General features: G+C 47.9%; 1 protein-coding gene across 4 annotated transcripts in view; it reads right to left on the reverse strand.

Annotated features, from left to right (window-relative positions):
• Mdm1 (Mdm1 nuclear protein) overlaps positions 1 to 5,791 on the reverse strand; it is a 29,792-nt gene extending 24,001 nt beyond the window's left edge. The window contains exons 1-3 of one of the 4 annotated variants that reach the window (XM_042263211.2): positions 5,481 to 5,791; positions 4,222 to 4,336; positions 551 to 921 (exon numbers count right to left, since the gene is read on the reverse strand). In XM_042263211.2, coding sequence (XP_042119145.2) covers positions 551 to 921; positions 4,222 to 4,336; positions 5,481 to 5,774 — 780 coding nt within the window. In that variant the 5' untranslated portion in view covers positions 5,775 to 5,791. Of the gene's footprint in view, positions 1 to 550; positions 922 to 4,221; positions 4,337 to 5,254; positions 5,446 to 5,480 lie in introns of those variants that run through there. The other 3 variants (XM_076554192.1, XM_006973359.4, XM_006973358.4) reach the window with 3 other exon arrangements.
• Positions 5,792 to 14,395: the final 8,604 nt, after the last annotated feature.

Consider the following 14,395-nt stretch of genomic DNA (forward strand, 5'->3'; position numbering starts at 1 on the left):
GTAGGAGGCCGTGAGATTCCCACAGCCACCCTGCCGCCTCTGCTTATGTGCCTGCCGGGGCCCTGCTGCAGGCCAGCTGTGACATAAGAGGACAGAACTGCGAGGCCTTTGAGAGCCAGCCAGAAGGCTCCTTCCTTCCCCTCCCGTCAACCGAGCTTCTGTTTGTCGCCTCCCGGTACACAGTAAGAAAGTGAAATGAGGATAGGCAGAAGTCAGCTGAGCACCCCAGCCAGGGAAATGGCCTTCTCCCCTTCTGCTGCAGCTTGACCTCAGCCCTTAGGACTCGGGCGCGAGTCCCGGGAGAATAAAATCCCGAGGCAGAGTGTTCATCCCGGGAAGGCGTGACTTAGACAACCAGCACAAAACAGGGAGTGTTAAGAAAACAGCCATTCTCAGTAACTCTCAGCAGCCTGCTGGCATCTAGACCAGAGACACGAGGCAAGGAAATAATGACAAGAAAAAAATGTAAATACACAATGTAGTACTATGAAATGATGGCAAAACCTATAGAAGCTGTCACTTTCTAAAGAAATATGACGGATGTTCCTACCCTGGGATCTACACTCTCTGCCAGAGGTTGGGGGGGCGGTTCCAGCTTCACTTCATCATCCAGTACGTGGTTTCTTATTGCATCCTGGTGCTGTCCCACGGCATCGGAAGCCCCTTCCGCTCTGGAGTCTGCAGAATGAGATCGAGTTCTCTTGGGAACCCTGGAAGCCTCTAAGGAGAGAGCTCTTTCTTGGTTAGCATCTTCTTCTGGCTCTGCCTCTTGTGGTTTTGGTGTCTGGAGGGTCTGAGGTTCTGGTGGGACAACCATATCCTTCTCTGTGATGGCTCCATTCCACTCCAAGGATTTTGAAATCTGAGGGTCATGGTAGGGAACCCTTCGTTTTGAAATAAAACTTGGTTCTTTCGTGATCCCTACAAAACATAGCACAGAAAAGTTGCTACTTCCAAAATTCACAGTCGGGAAGAGCTCTTACTAAAATTTGTGATTAATAAAACCTGTGAGGAGAGAACTGAAGCTTAAAATTCAGTTGAGAGAGAACAAGATGGCACCTGCCACCAAGCCTGACGACCTGAATTCAAGCCGCAGGACACACACGGTATAAAGGAGAACCAACTCCCACAAGCCATTCTGTGACCTCTACACATGCCCTGTGGTGTGTGTACACACACACACACACACACACACACACACACACACACACACAAATTCCTCCAGATTGTAGGACTTTAAAAAACTAAGTATAGTTTTCGACATCAACTATTGGTTCTGCTTTAAAGCAGTATTAAAGCTGAACACTGAGGTCACAGTGTCCCAGCTGTCCTTGGACAAGTCACGGGCATCACAAGGTGAGCGACCTGGCATGCCAGGAAGTGTGCTGCCTCCGTTTCTGGTTACTTTCCTGTTCTACTTAGAACAACAAGCCCTGGTCTGTCAGATCCGGAACCTTTCACAAAGCTTCTCCTGTGCAGAACCGACCGAGACGAGGAGGATGAGATGTCACCAGGCTCGCTCCTGGTTCGCCTTCGCCTTGATTTCCTGAGAACTAAAGAGTGACCCCGTCACAAGAGCTCGATACAGTTTCTCTCCATCACTGTCCAGCGGGTGCAGAGACCAAACTGGACCTCCGCCTTCTACTTAGGTAGGTGGAGTCCGTGACAGCGCTGAGCGAATGCCCTAGTTCGCGGGGCCTTTCCTTAAATAGGAAGAGGGCTGCTCCACCTGAGGAAGAGTAGGACCAGAGCAGAAGGAAAGGCAACAGGAAGGCTGACATGAGGTAAACCCTCCGCTCCCAAACCTCTCTCTGAGCTGCTCTGCCACTGAAGCGAGGGTCCCGCGCTCATGGGCTTCCCTGGACTAGAAAGGCATCAGTGGAGAGGCATAGAAAGACATCTCTCATAGGGTGGGGTGAGCAGAAAGGAGCACTCTCTAGATCCCGAGTTCCACGGGTGACCCTGCTCTGCCTGCCTTCTGTGTTTCTATTCGCTACAGCCTACCTGGGTCCCGCGGCCACTTCCCAGGAGACGGGAGCACATCTCAAGCAGCCTGATGCTACCTGTGGTGGGCCACCGTGACACACCACAAGAACTCAGGGCTAGGGAGACAAAGGGACAAGAGTGCACAGGCCCTCCTAAGGGACACTATCTCACAGGAAAGCAAAGGCTGGAGATAACCAAGGAGCAGCCCTTGATTTCGCGCTTTTCCAACCGCCATACACTTCAGGTGTGGAGAGCTCGCTTGGGAAGTGCATGAATGCACTTTGAACCAAAGCCTACAGTTCGACTTTTCTCACAGGAAGTCGCTCTAATTTGGCAAGTCAGGTCGCCCAAGAGGGTGGCTTTGCAAATTATATTTCCTATAAACTGAATTGAGCTGAGGTGGCAGCACCAAAATATGCATCCTCTGAAGCTTAGAAAGAAATTAAAGATCAATTTTAAAACGGGAGGGAGGTCAATAAGATTTTCTTAACTTTGGGGGCGCTCCTGGGGATCAAGCCCAGGGCCTCGCATATGTTAAGCATGTGCTCTGCCACTGAACTACACTCTGCTACCCTCTAAATCCCTTTTTTTATCCTTATTTTATGTGCCGGAGTGTTTTGCCTGCCTGTATCTATGTGTGTATAAGGCATACATGATTGGTGCCCCGAGGGGCCGGAAGGGGTTGGATCTCCTAGAACTAGAGTTACTGACAGTTGTGAGCTGCCACGCAGGTGCCAGAAACCAAACCCGGGTCCCCTGCAGGGGCACCGGTGCCCTTAGCCTCAGAGCCATTTCCCAGGCCCCTCTAATTATGATAGGAAGCATGAAAACAAAACAAAGGCACGGAAGACCACTGCCTTAGACTTCTGCTGGAACAGAGGGGTGGGATCTGGGGAATGAGCAAAGTGGAAGATCCTCCGATCAGCTGCCCTCTGTCTTCCCAGCTCCAGCAAAGGCCCCTTGGTGGTGAGGGATGAATTGTACTCAGAGGCCGGACAGTGAGTCCTGGGTAAGCCTGCTGCTCCTTGGTAGCCTCCAACTTCCATTTCCGAGTGGCCTGAAATCCTCACGCTGGTCCTTGTGCTTACCTAAAATTCCTACACCCCCCACCTCTGAACCATCACTTCCTTCACAGTGTCCCCTGCTCTGAAGTGGTTTCCACCTGCAAGGTCTCCTCTCATCATGGGACCCTTGGATGCAGCTGATCTCAGCTAAAATGCTAAAGGACAACTAAGCAAGTTAGCCAACTGTCCAGTGTCCAGTCAGACCCCTCGGGCCTTCAATGAGATGGCTATACATGAAGACCAGTTTGCATTCCTGATTGAACAAACCCTCCAAAGTACAGGACATAGGAGTAGAGAGGTTTCCCAGCAGGCTGCCTGAGAATCGGGCCTCTGAGATCAGGCCCTGGGCTAAGAATCTCTGTGCTGTGAGGAACGCTAAAGAGCTACCCACACTTCCTTCGGGTCTCCAAACTTAATCTAAGCACATGCCTTATTTTCCTGCCTTCCCGGCTTGGTGCCCTCACTGTAAGTCTAACTTTTCCCTGGCTTCAAATGCCTCACGTTTGATGCCTTACCCATCAGGCCTTTGCGCACACCATCCATACCACACTAAGTATTGGCCTGTGTACGTAAAAAAACCCTTACCAAGCCACGTCGCCCTTGGCCCTCCCCAACAATCCTGTACGGCGTTGCTTCCTAAGGCCTACTTGGGAGAGTAGAGCCCAGGGCTCACATTCTCTGAGGTCTGGAGAAGAAGGAAATTAATAAGAAGAGCATAGCTCTGAACTCATGGGCCCCGGCCAAAACAGACCAGTTCAGGTCCTGCCTCTGACACTAACTGAACCTGGGCAAGCTGCTCTACCTACACTTCCGCTCATCCAGACTTTGGGAGTCTTCTTCCCTTCTTCCCCATGCTCCACCCTCTCAGTTTGCAGGTTCCAGCTCAGACATCTTCAGAAGAGCCTTTTTCAAAACAACAAAGCTCAAGGGCAGTCCCGTTAAGTCTGCTCTTCAACCTGTTTGCTACCATGCTATTTCATATACAACCTGAAATGCCTTCTTTAATGAGCTTCTTTTCTATACATAAAGGAGTTTAAGATCACAGTATAGCATCAATAAATATTTGCCAACCAGATGAATGAGTCTGCTGTGACAAGCAGATTTTAATTGTTTTGTAAGCAAAACCCAAGGTTTATTCAGGTCATAACAGCTACTGATTTGCTCAACTTACCCAACTGATCCGATTTAAGTCCGGCCCATGAGTGCTTTTGCCCCACTGAGGGGTTGTAGGACTCTGACAAATAGGACTTTTTCCATAGAAAGTTTCTCTGGTATTCACTCAGCCCCTGTAATTGCAAAGCACAATTTCAGCACCGTGTGATAAACAGGGTTTTAAAAGCCAGCGTCAGAAAGGGAAAAGAAAGAAAGAAAAATCTCAACCTCCGAAGTGTTAAACGGTCTAAGAATGATAATTAAACCCAGACAAGCTCCTTAATAACGGCTAATATTTACCCAGCCCTGGTTAAGTAGCTCTTTAATCCTCCCAACCACCTGAGGGGGATGGAAGCAGGAGTCTGATGCTCAGAGAGGCTGCCCTCTAGCTGGTTCTCAAGGGTGAGCTCATCTGATAAAGTGTACTAGGGATTTACCCTAAATTCCCACCAAGTGCATAAGAGCATGGATTCCTCCTAGTTCCTTCTAATAGAAGGCAACTGGAGAGAGACAAGTCCCCCTCTCACTCCGTCGACAAGCCCTTAAGAATTAGAGTGGGGGTTTTCTGGAACGCTATGGCCACCTGTTGCGTGGAAGGGTGCGAGGCACAGACAGCTAGCTACCTGGAAATGTTAGCAACCCCTAAAACAAACGCACAGCCAGGCAAGCTGCAGACCCACACACGCTCTCCTCTTATTAAGAGCCCGTTTCCCAACTCGAAGACACACACGCACACTTTTAAAAGTTTTGCGGGGAAATGGGGCGGGGGGGGGGGCTGGATGCAAACGTCAGAGGGACCACAGGCGTCCTACCCTGAATGCAGCCTTTCGCCTCCGCTCCTGGCGCCCGCGCCCAGAAGGACTTCCATCAGGACCGCATCGAACTCTCCCACACCCGCACCTCGGCGCTGGACCACGGCCCGGAGCATCCTCGCCCCCCACCCCGCCCCAGCACAGGCTCCAAGCCAGGAGCCTCCGGGAGGCCGAAGCGCGCACCGCCCTCACCCGGCGGGGGTCCCCGCCACCAGCCCCCCGAGCACCCCCGGATCTCACCTTGAAGCGCACCGGCATGTCGCCCTGCTCTACCGCACCGGCCCCGCCGACAGTTAACGGGACGACAAGCCCCCCGAGGGGGCGGGGCGACAACACCGGTTCCCTAGCAAGAGGCTGCCCCGGCGTCCCCGACGACGCGCCGGCGCACTGCTCGCCGCCCTCCCGCCCCGCCGCCCGGCCTTGCTCCGCCCACTCCTGGAGCCTGCAGACCAATGGCAGCCCTTACCGTCATTACGATTAGACCAACCAGCGCTCGCCAGGGCGCCGCCCCGCTCCCCGGGGGAGGGATGGCGGGCGGTGAACCAGCCAATGAGGATGCGGGCACTGCGGTGGGCGGGGCTCGCTGCGGGAGCTTTGTCCCCGGAGGAGGAGGCGGCTGCGGGGACCGAGGCTCCGGGTGTGGGACCGATGCTCGCACCGCACCGCACCGCACCGCACCGCAGCACCGTGACAACCATCCGGGCTGCGCGTCAGCCGAACTCCGCAGGAGCCCACCTTTCAGGTTCCAGCTCCCTGACATCACAGAACGGGAGAGCTGTGCCCGGCGTTCCAGAACGCACGACCCGAACCCAGAGTGGCTTTTTCCGGAAAGGAAATTGTCAGGGAGTATATACCATGCTGAAAACCAGTTCCTACCGACAGCCGCGTTGCAGTAGCCTCCGGTCATAAAGGATAGGCCCAAAACTACATAGGATGTACTCAGGCAGATTCAAATAAATTTTATTAAGACCACAAACACCATCTTTTGATGGTGTTCTTTCTCCTTCTGACCCCTTGGAGGGGGATGGGAAAGGCTCATGTTGGGGCTTAAAGGGAAAAAAAGAAAAGAAAAAAAAACTATGTTTGAATCTCAACTATCAACCCTTCAGCCTTGTTTTTTCTCTTATCCATTTTTGTTTTGTTTTGTTGTTTTGTTTTGTTTTGTTTTGTTTTTCGTGACAGGGTTTCTCTGTGTAGCTTTGCGCCTTTCCTGGAACTCACTTGGTAGCCCAGGCTGGCCTCAAACTCTCCATTTTAATAATAAAATTCTATCTATAGAACAGGCTGGCTTTGAACTCACCTAGATCCTTCTGCCTCTGCTTGGGGAGTGCTGGGAGGCATGACAGACTGATCTCTCAGTTCAAGGCCAGCCTGGTCTAAGAGTTCGAGGATGGCCAGGGATACACAGAGAAATCCTAACTCAAAATAAATAACAAAATAACTAAATAATTTTAAAAGTATTATTTTAAGATGTGTTACATTTGTTTGTGTTGTGGAACATTTGTTTAATGACACAAAGATGTCTTGCATTCTTTTATGTAGCATTTGTTTAACTCTGAAGCTGTGTTACTGTGCCTGTCCAGAACACCTGATGGTCTAATAAAGAGCTGAACGGCCAATAGCGAGGCAGGAAAAAGGACAGGCGGGGCTGGCAGACAGAATAAATAGAAGGAGAAATCTGGGACCAGGAGCAAGATCAAGGATGGAGAAGAGAAGGAGCCAGCCACCCAGCTACACAGACAGAGTAAGAAGGAAAGAAAAGATATACGGAAATAAAGAGAAAAAAAAAGCTCAGCAGCAAAAGATAAACAGAATAATTTAAGAAAAGCTGGCTAGAAACAAGCCAAGCTGAGGCTGGGCATTCATAAGTAAGAATAAGACTCTGTGTGTGGTTATTTGGGAGCTGGGTGGTAGGCCCCCCAAAAGAGCAAAGACCAAAGAGTAAAAACTAAAGAAAAAAAAAAAACTGCAGTCCATCTGATTTTGATAGGCTATTTTGCCCATCATCATAAATATTTCCTAAGAGTGCTAACTCTAAAAGTCGGGAAAGAAATTGCCCAGACATGCTTGGGAAGGATGTACATAGATTTATTCAATAACAGTATAGTGTGTCCCAGGCTCACTTTCCAAACGAGAAGCAGGAACGAAAAGTTTGAAGCAGAGAGTCATCCCCAGGGGTCGAGATGATTAGCAAAAACTCAGGGGGAAATTTCAGACTTGGCCTTGAAAACTGCAACTGCAAGAAGAGGAAAATAAGATGATCAAGGCCGGTGTCTGGCTAGAAGGCTGCCAGGGTTCTTCCAGGAATAATGAATTTACCTGTTATTTTTGTCAGTTGTTGACTGGGGAAAAAAAACACCTCTTTTAAATGTTGGCATGTTCACATCAACTCTTCATACTCTCCTTTAAGCATTCACTTCCTGTGGACTTGCCTTCCTGATCCCTAATTGATGTCTCTGTCCATCTTCATCATCACTGAGATGCTTAAAATTTCATTTGAGGCAGCCACCTGATATCTAAAACAAAGAGAATGTTAAATAAGTCCCTGTGCAGCCACACATCCAGGAGGCCTTTCTTTAATGTTAATTGGTGACGACAGAGCCTCAGCCCTGTGAATTAAGAATGTCACAAGCGCGGCACGGTGGGACACGAAACAAGAGTCCCCTGCCGGAAAGCAGCCCAGACCTTGCAGGGTGGAAGAGACCCGGCTCTGATTATACACCAAGCCTTGTCACCACACAATGCCAAGGGGAAGTGGGCGTGAAGAACTGAAAGGACATAGGCTGTCCGCTTAAACAGGGACGATGAGAATTGTGATAAAGCTCTGCGGGGCGGGGCATAAGTGGCAGGAATAAAAGTGACCTGGTGACATCCCAGGTATGCTAGAGATGTATTGCAAGGACTCAGGGAAGCACAGTTTACTGTGCCACTGTTAAGCAAAAAAATCAACGCCCCAGAAATGAATCAAAGACCTGGAATAAAATAGGTATGAACTCTGCGAAAGAATTGTGTAGTCTGTGTGTTACCAACTCTTACCATCTTTGCCAGTAAAAAAAAAAAAAAAAAAAAAAAAAAAAAAAAAGCACACGAGTGGAATGGCTTCCAATATTCCACACGTAGTTTTCAGGACTCAAAGGAACTTCCTCACGGGGACTCACAGCTATACCCAGTACACCCAGCAGCACTTCCTCTCTCCCAGTAGCCACGCGTCTATAGAAGAACTATTATTGCTGGCTACCACCACATTAGCTGGGTACTAAGTCTCCACTGGACAACTACACTTTAAACCGTCCAGCCTGGGTGTAAATGACATGCCACCCTCTTTCATTTGGCAGATGAATAGTGACGCATCTAAGAGAGCTGTTGTTTTGTTTTGGCCTTTCTCATCTCCAGAGGTCTCAGCATGAAGTCCGTGGGAAACCAGGCCAGAAAGTGATTCCTCTTAAGACAGGCTTCATGTTATGCTTCTCTCCTCCGGTAGGAGCCCCTCACAATGGATGGGACAAGGGTACCATGCCTGCTTCCTGCCTCCCCGTGTAAGAGTCTCTGTTTCTCCTACAAGCAGAATTACTATAACCCGAAATGAGAACAATTTGACAATCCTTTTGACACATCAGTTCCTCTTCTACAAACTTACAGACATATATATATGTATATGTATATGTATATATATATATATATATATACACATTCCTTTGAGATTGTTTGATGCATTGTTGCTGATAATAAAAGGTAGGTATGACGGTAACATTGTTTACCCCATTGGGTTGGAAACCACCTAGGAAGTGTACCTCTCAGTGTGTCTCTGAAAGGGTTTCCAGAGAAAGGAAGGAAAGACTCACCCTGAGCATGGGCAAGCAGCATCTATAGCTGGGACTTCGGGAAAGTGGGGAAGAGGCAGGGGGAAGAAAAGCATGGACATCAGCGTTCATCTCTCTGCTTCTTGCATGTGAACATGATGTGAGCGGCTGCCTCCTGTTCCCAAGGCCATGTCTTCCCGCCATGATAGACTACATCCCTTGCTAAACTGTGTGTTCCTTATTAGTCCCTTCCTTCTTTAAGTTGCGTCTGTCAACAGTGAAGGGGTGTGTACAGTAGAGCGTTGTCTGCTTATGGCAATGAGAAAAGTAACTCATACAATAGGAGACGATCTAACCGTCCATCAAAGAGGACAAGCTAAAGGTGTCATAGTTCATCTACGGCCCAGGGAAAGAACAAACTTTTTAGCAGATACAGAAATGTCAGGTGCTCTGCCACTTAGGGACTCGGCTGCAGCAGCCCCAAGTGTGTTGGGCCTTCTGGTACTGAATGCTGTACCTGCTAGAGTCCAGTCAGGAAAACAGAAACTGAATAGGTGTTTCTGCAAAGAAATTCATGGGCTTTGGTTTCTTGCTTACTGGAGAACTTGTTTTTTGTTGTTGTTGTTGTTTTGTTTGTTGTTCGAAACAAGGTTTTTCTTTATAGCTTTAGTGCCTGTCCTGGATCTCGCTCTGTAGATCAGGCTGGCCTGGAACTCACAGAGATCCACCTGCCTCTGCCTCCCAAGTGCTAGGATTAAAGATGTGCTTCACCACTGCCCAGTGCTAAATATATTCTTTAGAAAACAAAATATCACCTGTTCAGAAGATTTAGGATATACATATATATATATACATATATATATAATATATACACACATATATATGTTATTTACATATAATATTTATTTAGGATACTTTTAGTCCATATCGTAGGAAGTATATACCTGAGCCATTACAGACTCCTGGCTCTGCCTCCCGAGTGCTGGGATTAAAGGCATGCGCCGCCGCTGCCGCCGCCGTCGCCACCACCACCACCACCGCCCGGCTACTGGAGGACTTTTAAAGCAAAAAGGAGAAAGCGGGAACAGTAACTGTAGAAAGCAGTCCACACCCTGTGGCTGGGAGCGCAAAGGGAGAATGCCAATGTTCCTAGAGAGTAGAGGTTCACAGGAGAAGCCTATGGAACTGGCCTCTGAGACCATGTCACCGTCCAGGTGGTGCCAGTGTTCTGAGGGAACAGCATGAGGCTGCCTCTGACAAGGCCAAATGAGGAAAAAAGGAAAATGGAAGCTAGACCCTGCAGTGGACTGCCACCATGGGGTATGAAGTCACTTGTTTGGGTACAATTGAGAGAGACAGCGGTTCCACCCAGAGCGAGCGTTCCAGCCTCTCTCTGGGGTTCTTAGAAAACCTAACAGGGTGCTGCCGGCCTTGTGGTTTGCAGAGTCTGAAGTGAGGTGACAGGAACTGACAGGTGGCGGGGCTCCCACCCACCCGTGTATCCCTTAAAGAGACAGCGGCATGGCATCTCTGTGAGTTAGCAAGCTAGACTCTCAGAGATAAAAGAAAAAGCCGAGTATGCATATGACCTGCCAACAGTGCAGAGAGAGGAAGAATATCAGAAGAGAAGATGTGTCACCTGATAGGGCATGATGACATTCACGGGGTGAATCTAACCCCATTAGCAGCAGCTAGAGAGAAGTATTTTATTCAGCTTATAAGGATATGCAAATTATGGATGGAGCGCGCGCGTGTGTGCTGTGGCGTATATGTGGAGGTCAAGGGCCAGCTTTTGGAGTCAATATTAATAGTTACCTTTGGGGCTGTTTTCCTTATATAAATTAACTTCTTCCACTGGTCCTTTCTAGGGTCATCTAATTTGCATACACTACAATAACATTGCCAGTTTCCTTTAACACTAAAGCAATAACAAAAAAAAAATCCTTTAAGGCGACTTTTATTTGCACTTGGAATGACTCGTCTGTCATTCGGTTAAACGCAGGAGCTGACTGCCTTACAAACGCATCCTTCTTCTCGTGGCAGCAGCAGAGATATGGGAGAGCTTGCATTGGCCTCTAGAGGTCTTTGCTTTCCTTTAACAACACAAAATTCCACACAAGTAAAATACCGCCAGGCTAGGGGTGGGAAATGGTGTTACGCGGATGACTAAGACACAGCCCTGCTGTCAAAGCTGATTGCAATCACCCACGGAGGGGGGGGGGGCGGGGGGGGGGAGGATGCTCACACAAAGGACGCAGGAAATAAAAGGAAAGGGGAGAACCCAGCAGGGGCTGCCTATGAGCACCTGGCTATGCTAAGGATGCTTTTAAACCGACTGCCAGAAAGTTCCATCTAGAGGAGACTGAAGAGCAAGCAGGACAAAGAAGCTGCTTTTAAATGCCGTCCTCAGAAACACCTGATCTAGGGACCTTTCACTCTCTCTTTGTTCTGGCCTGAGTGGCGAATCCGGGCCAGCCCTTCTTTGGGAAGATGTAACTAACATTTGCTCCCAGAAATGCAAATTGCTGTCTGTATATCCATATCCCTGTCCTCCATTCCTTGCTACTTCAGAAATCAGACTGAAGCTGGTGTGGAAACCCAGGGCGTCGACAGAGTAGCAGCCTCCTGCCTGTCCATACATTCAACCTTGTTTTTAATTCCTTATAAAGTGACTGGAGTTCTACCTCTTCCGGCTCCCCACTCTTCAGCCCTGCCACGTCCTTGGATTTTCCTTAGTAAAACTGGAGCTCTGCAACTTCCAAAAAGGAACAGCTCTGACTCATGTGCTCCCCGGCATTTTTCTATAGGTATTAACTGATTTTTCCGTTTCCTCACACCAATGAAAAGAAACTGAACAATCGAATCAGCGCTCTCCGCCTGGAAGCAGTTGCTGATCCTTGACATCAATGTCAGTCAGAACTGAATAAACACATCTATGATTAAGATTTACTAATGAGTCAAGTTGGATTTGCCCTCTAGGTTTTTAACTGTATGATGCGTTTGTTGACAGGGGGTGTGTATAGCTTTTGTACCAGTGGGGTAACGTTGGGGGACTTTTGGAGGAACTCCAGGCTCGCTTGACAAGGACTTTTCCCTTTCAGTGAGGTTGAGGGACTCCTCACCATACAAAGCCATGGCTGAGAAAAGTAATTCTTAGCAGGGCAGAAACCACCACAAGCAAACATACCAAAATAAAAATGCTCCTCGGCTGCATAGATATGGGAACAAAATTCAGGGGTGCAAATTCCTTTCATTTTAACACCTACATTGCTGATGACTTTGCTATCTGAGAATCAGTCCCTTTCTCTTCCCTAATTACTCATTGTTCTAAATCACCAACCCTTAACAAAGCACCCACAGGAGCATAAATGTTTCTCCAGAATTTGGAAGCATTCACTCTCTGACTATATAAAAACAAATGACATCTCGTGTGTGTGTGTGTGTGTGTGTGTGTGTGTGTGTGTGTGTGTGTGTGTGTGTAATGTTTTTATTAATCATCTGAGAATTTTATACAATGTATTTTGATCACATCCACCACCTGCCTCTTGCTCCTCCCCCAGCTCCTCCCAGCTCCACTCCCACCTCCCCACCCCAACCCCTTTTTAGTTTAACAACCCATGAATCCAGTTGTTTCCCCGGATACCCATGGGTGGAGGGCCCAGATGCCATTTCTTTGGTTAATCTGTTTTTAAAGATTTATTTATTTTTATTTTAGATGTATTAGTGCTTTCGTAACTTGTATGTCTATGCACCATGTGCATGCAGTGCTGAGGAGACCAGAAGAGGAGGTTGGGTCCTCTGGAAATGGAGTTACAGATGGTTGTTAGCTACCATGTAGGTGCTGGGAACCAAATCCACCTCCTCTGTGAGTAATGAGTACCCTTAACCATTGAATCATCCCACCAGTCCCCAGATGCTATCACTTAAGGCATTGTTATCACAGGGTACAATCCAACAATCCCCTTAAGAACCTTTAGGTTCTTAATTTCTACTCTTAGGCCAAAATAAACCTTGAAATACTTCTTTGTCACATAGTTAATGTATTTGCACTTAGTAACTGTAGGTCAAGGCTAGATTGTATTCTTGCCCCTTCTGAGATCTTGTCTATTCCTATTGGCCATGCTCTCAAAAGTGTCAATAAGTGATCAAGAATTTTCCAGGACATCCAGGCAGTTTCTTCTCCTTTGTTTTTTCATTGTTGATGGTCTTAACAGATTTATATGTTTTGCTGGAGCAGTGAGTTCAGAAAATCACAATACTATGTTGGTTAGCCCTCCAGTCTCTCAATGTGAGCCAATGGTATGTGACAGTACAGAGTAAAATACCCCATTGTAAAACACTACACCTATAAATTCAAAGAAATTGCTTTGGTATCATTGAGCACTGGCTATGAAATAAGTTTTAGAAGTCATGTTCATCTTAGCTAATGGTAGATGTGGCAAACAGTGAAACTGACTGAGTCCAAGCCCATTACAACTGCAGTGTCTGGGAAACTGAGCATCCCTTTGACCTTGTGATTTTAGATTACTGTGATGTAGACGCACAGGAATAACCCACACCCTGCTGATCAGAAGTGCTCGCACACACTGAGCAATGAAGCAAAGCAGAACTCAGGCATCTGCTGGTGTGAGCCATATCGGCAGTGACCATGGTGTGGCGCTGGAGCGGGTGGCTTCCTGTTCATAACAGGTCTGGAGCTAGGTCTTGTAGCGATGGTTTCTCAATTGGCTTTCTGGTTCCATAACTTCCCAAATGTAGCTTTTCTCATGGGGGTCCTGCGATGTGGTCCTGGAGACTAGTTCCTTCAATTCTCCTAATGATTCTTTCCACCTAATGATTATGTCTGTCTCTTCTGTCAATCACCCATTGCTGTAAAATAACAAACCCCTCCAAAGGCAGTGGCTTAACTTATAACCGTGTATTCCTATAACAAACCCCTCCGAAGGCTTAAACTTGTGACCTTGTATCTACTGCTCATGGATCTGTGGGTCAGCCGGCCATTTCTGATGCTTGACTGAACCCGCTTAATCTACGTTCATGAATCTGTGGTCCACTGACGGCATAGTTGGAACTGTCTGGTCCCAGCTGGCCTCAGCAAGGTTTGCTCTCTTGTTCTTCTGAGTTCCTCACCTTCCAATGGCAAGACCTCACCCCTGAGTTCCCCGAAGGTGTCTTTTTCTGGTGCAAAAAGGTAGAATAAATTATTTCCTCTTCAATTTATTTCTAACCAATACAATGGCAGATATATGCTCTTCTCTCCACTCCCTCTTGAAATGGCACAATACGATGACAAGTTAATAAATCATGTTTAAACTAGGAAAGTCAAAAGGATTGGTAACGGAGACACTGGAGAAGCAGAGGTATCAGCACATGCTGGAGGGCAGAGTCTGCTGTAGACTGAGTTCTCAGAGAAGTGGATGGTAAGCTGATGTTGGTCATCTAGAGCCTTGGATCAACACTGTGGAAGAGAGGGCAAGAGAGAAGAAGGGGGTAGACAGAGGCAAGCTTAAGCCAGGCCTGATGCCAGCCTCAGCCAGCCAGAGAAAGAGTCCTGGACCAAGGTGGCTTAATACAATTGCCC

The sequence above is a fragment of the Peromyscus maniculatus genome, chromosome 18 (genome assembly GCF_049852395.1).
Source record: "Peromyscus maniculatus bairdii isolate BWxNUB_F1_BW_parent chromosome 18, HU_Pman_BW_mat_3.1, whole genome shotgun sequence".
NCBI lineage: Eukaryota > Metazoa > Chordata > Mammalia > Rodentia > Cricetidae > Peromyscus > Peromyscus maniculatus.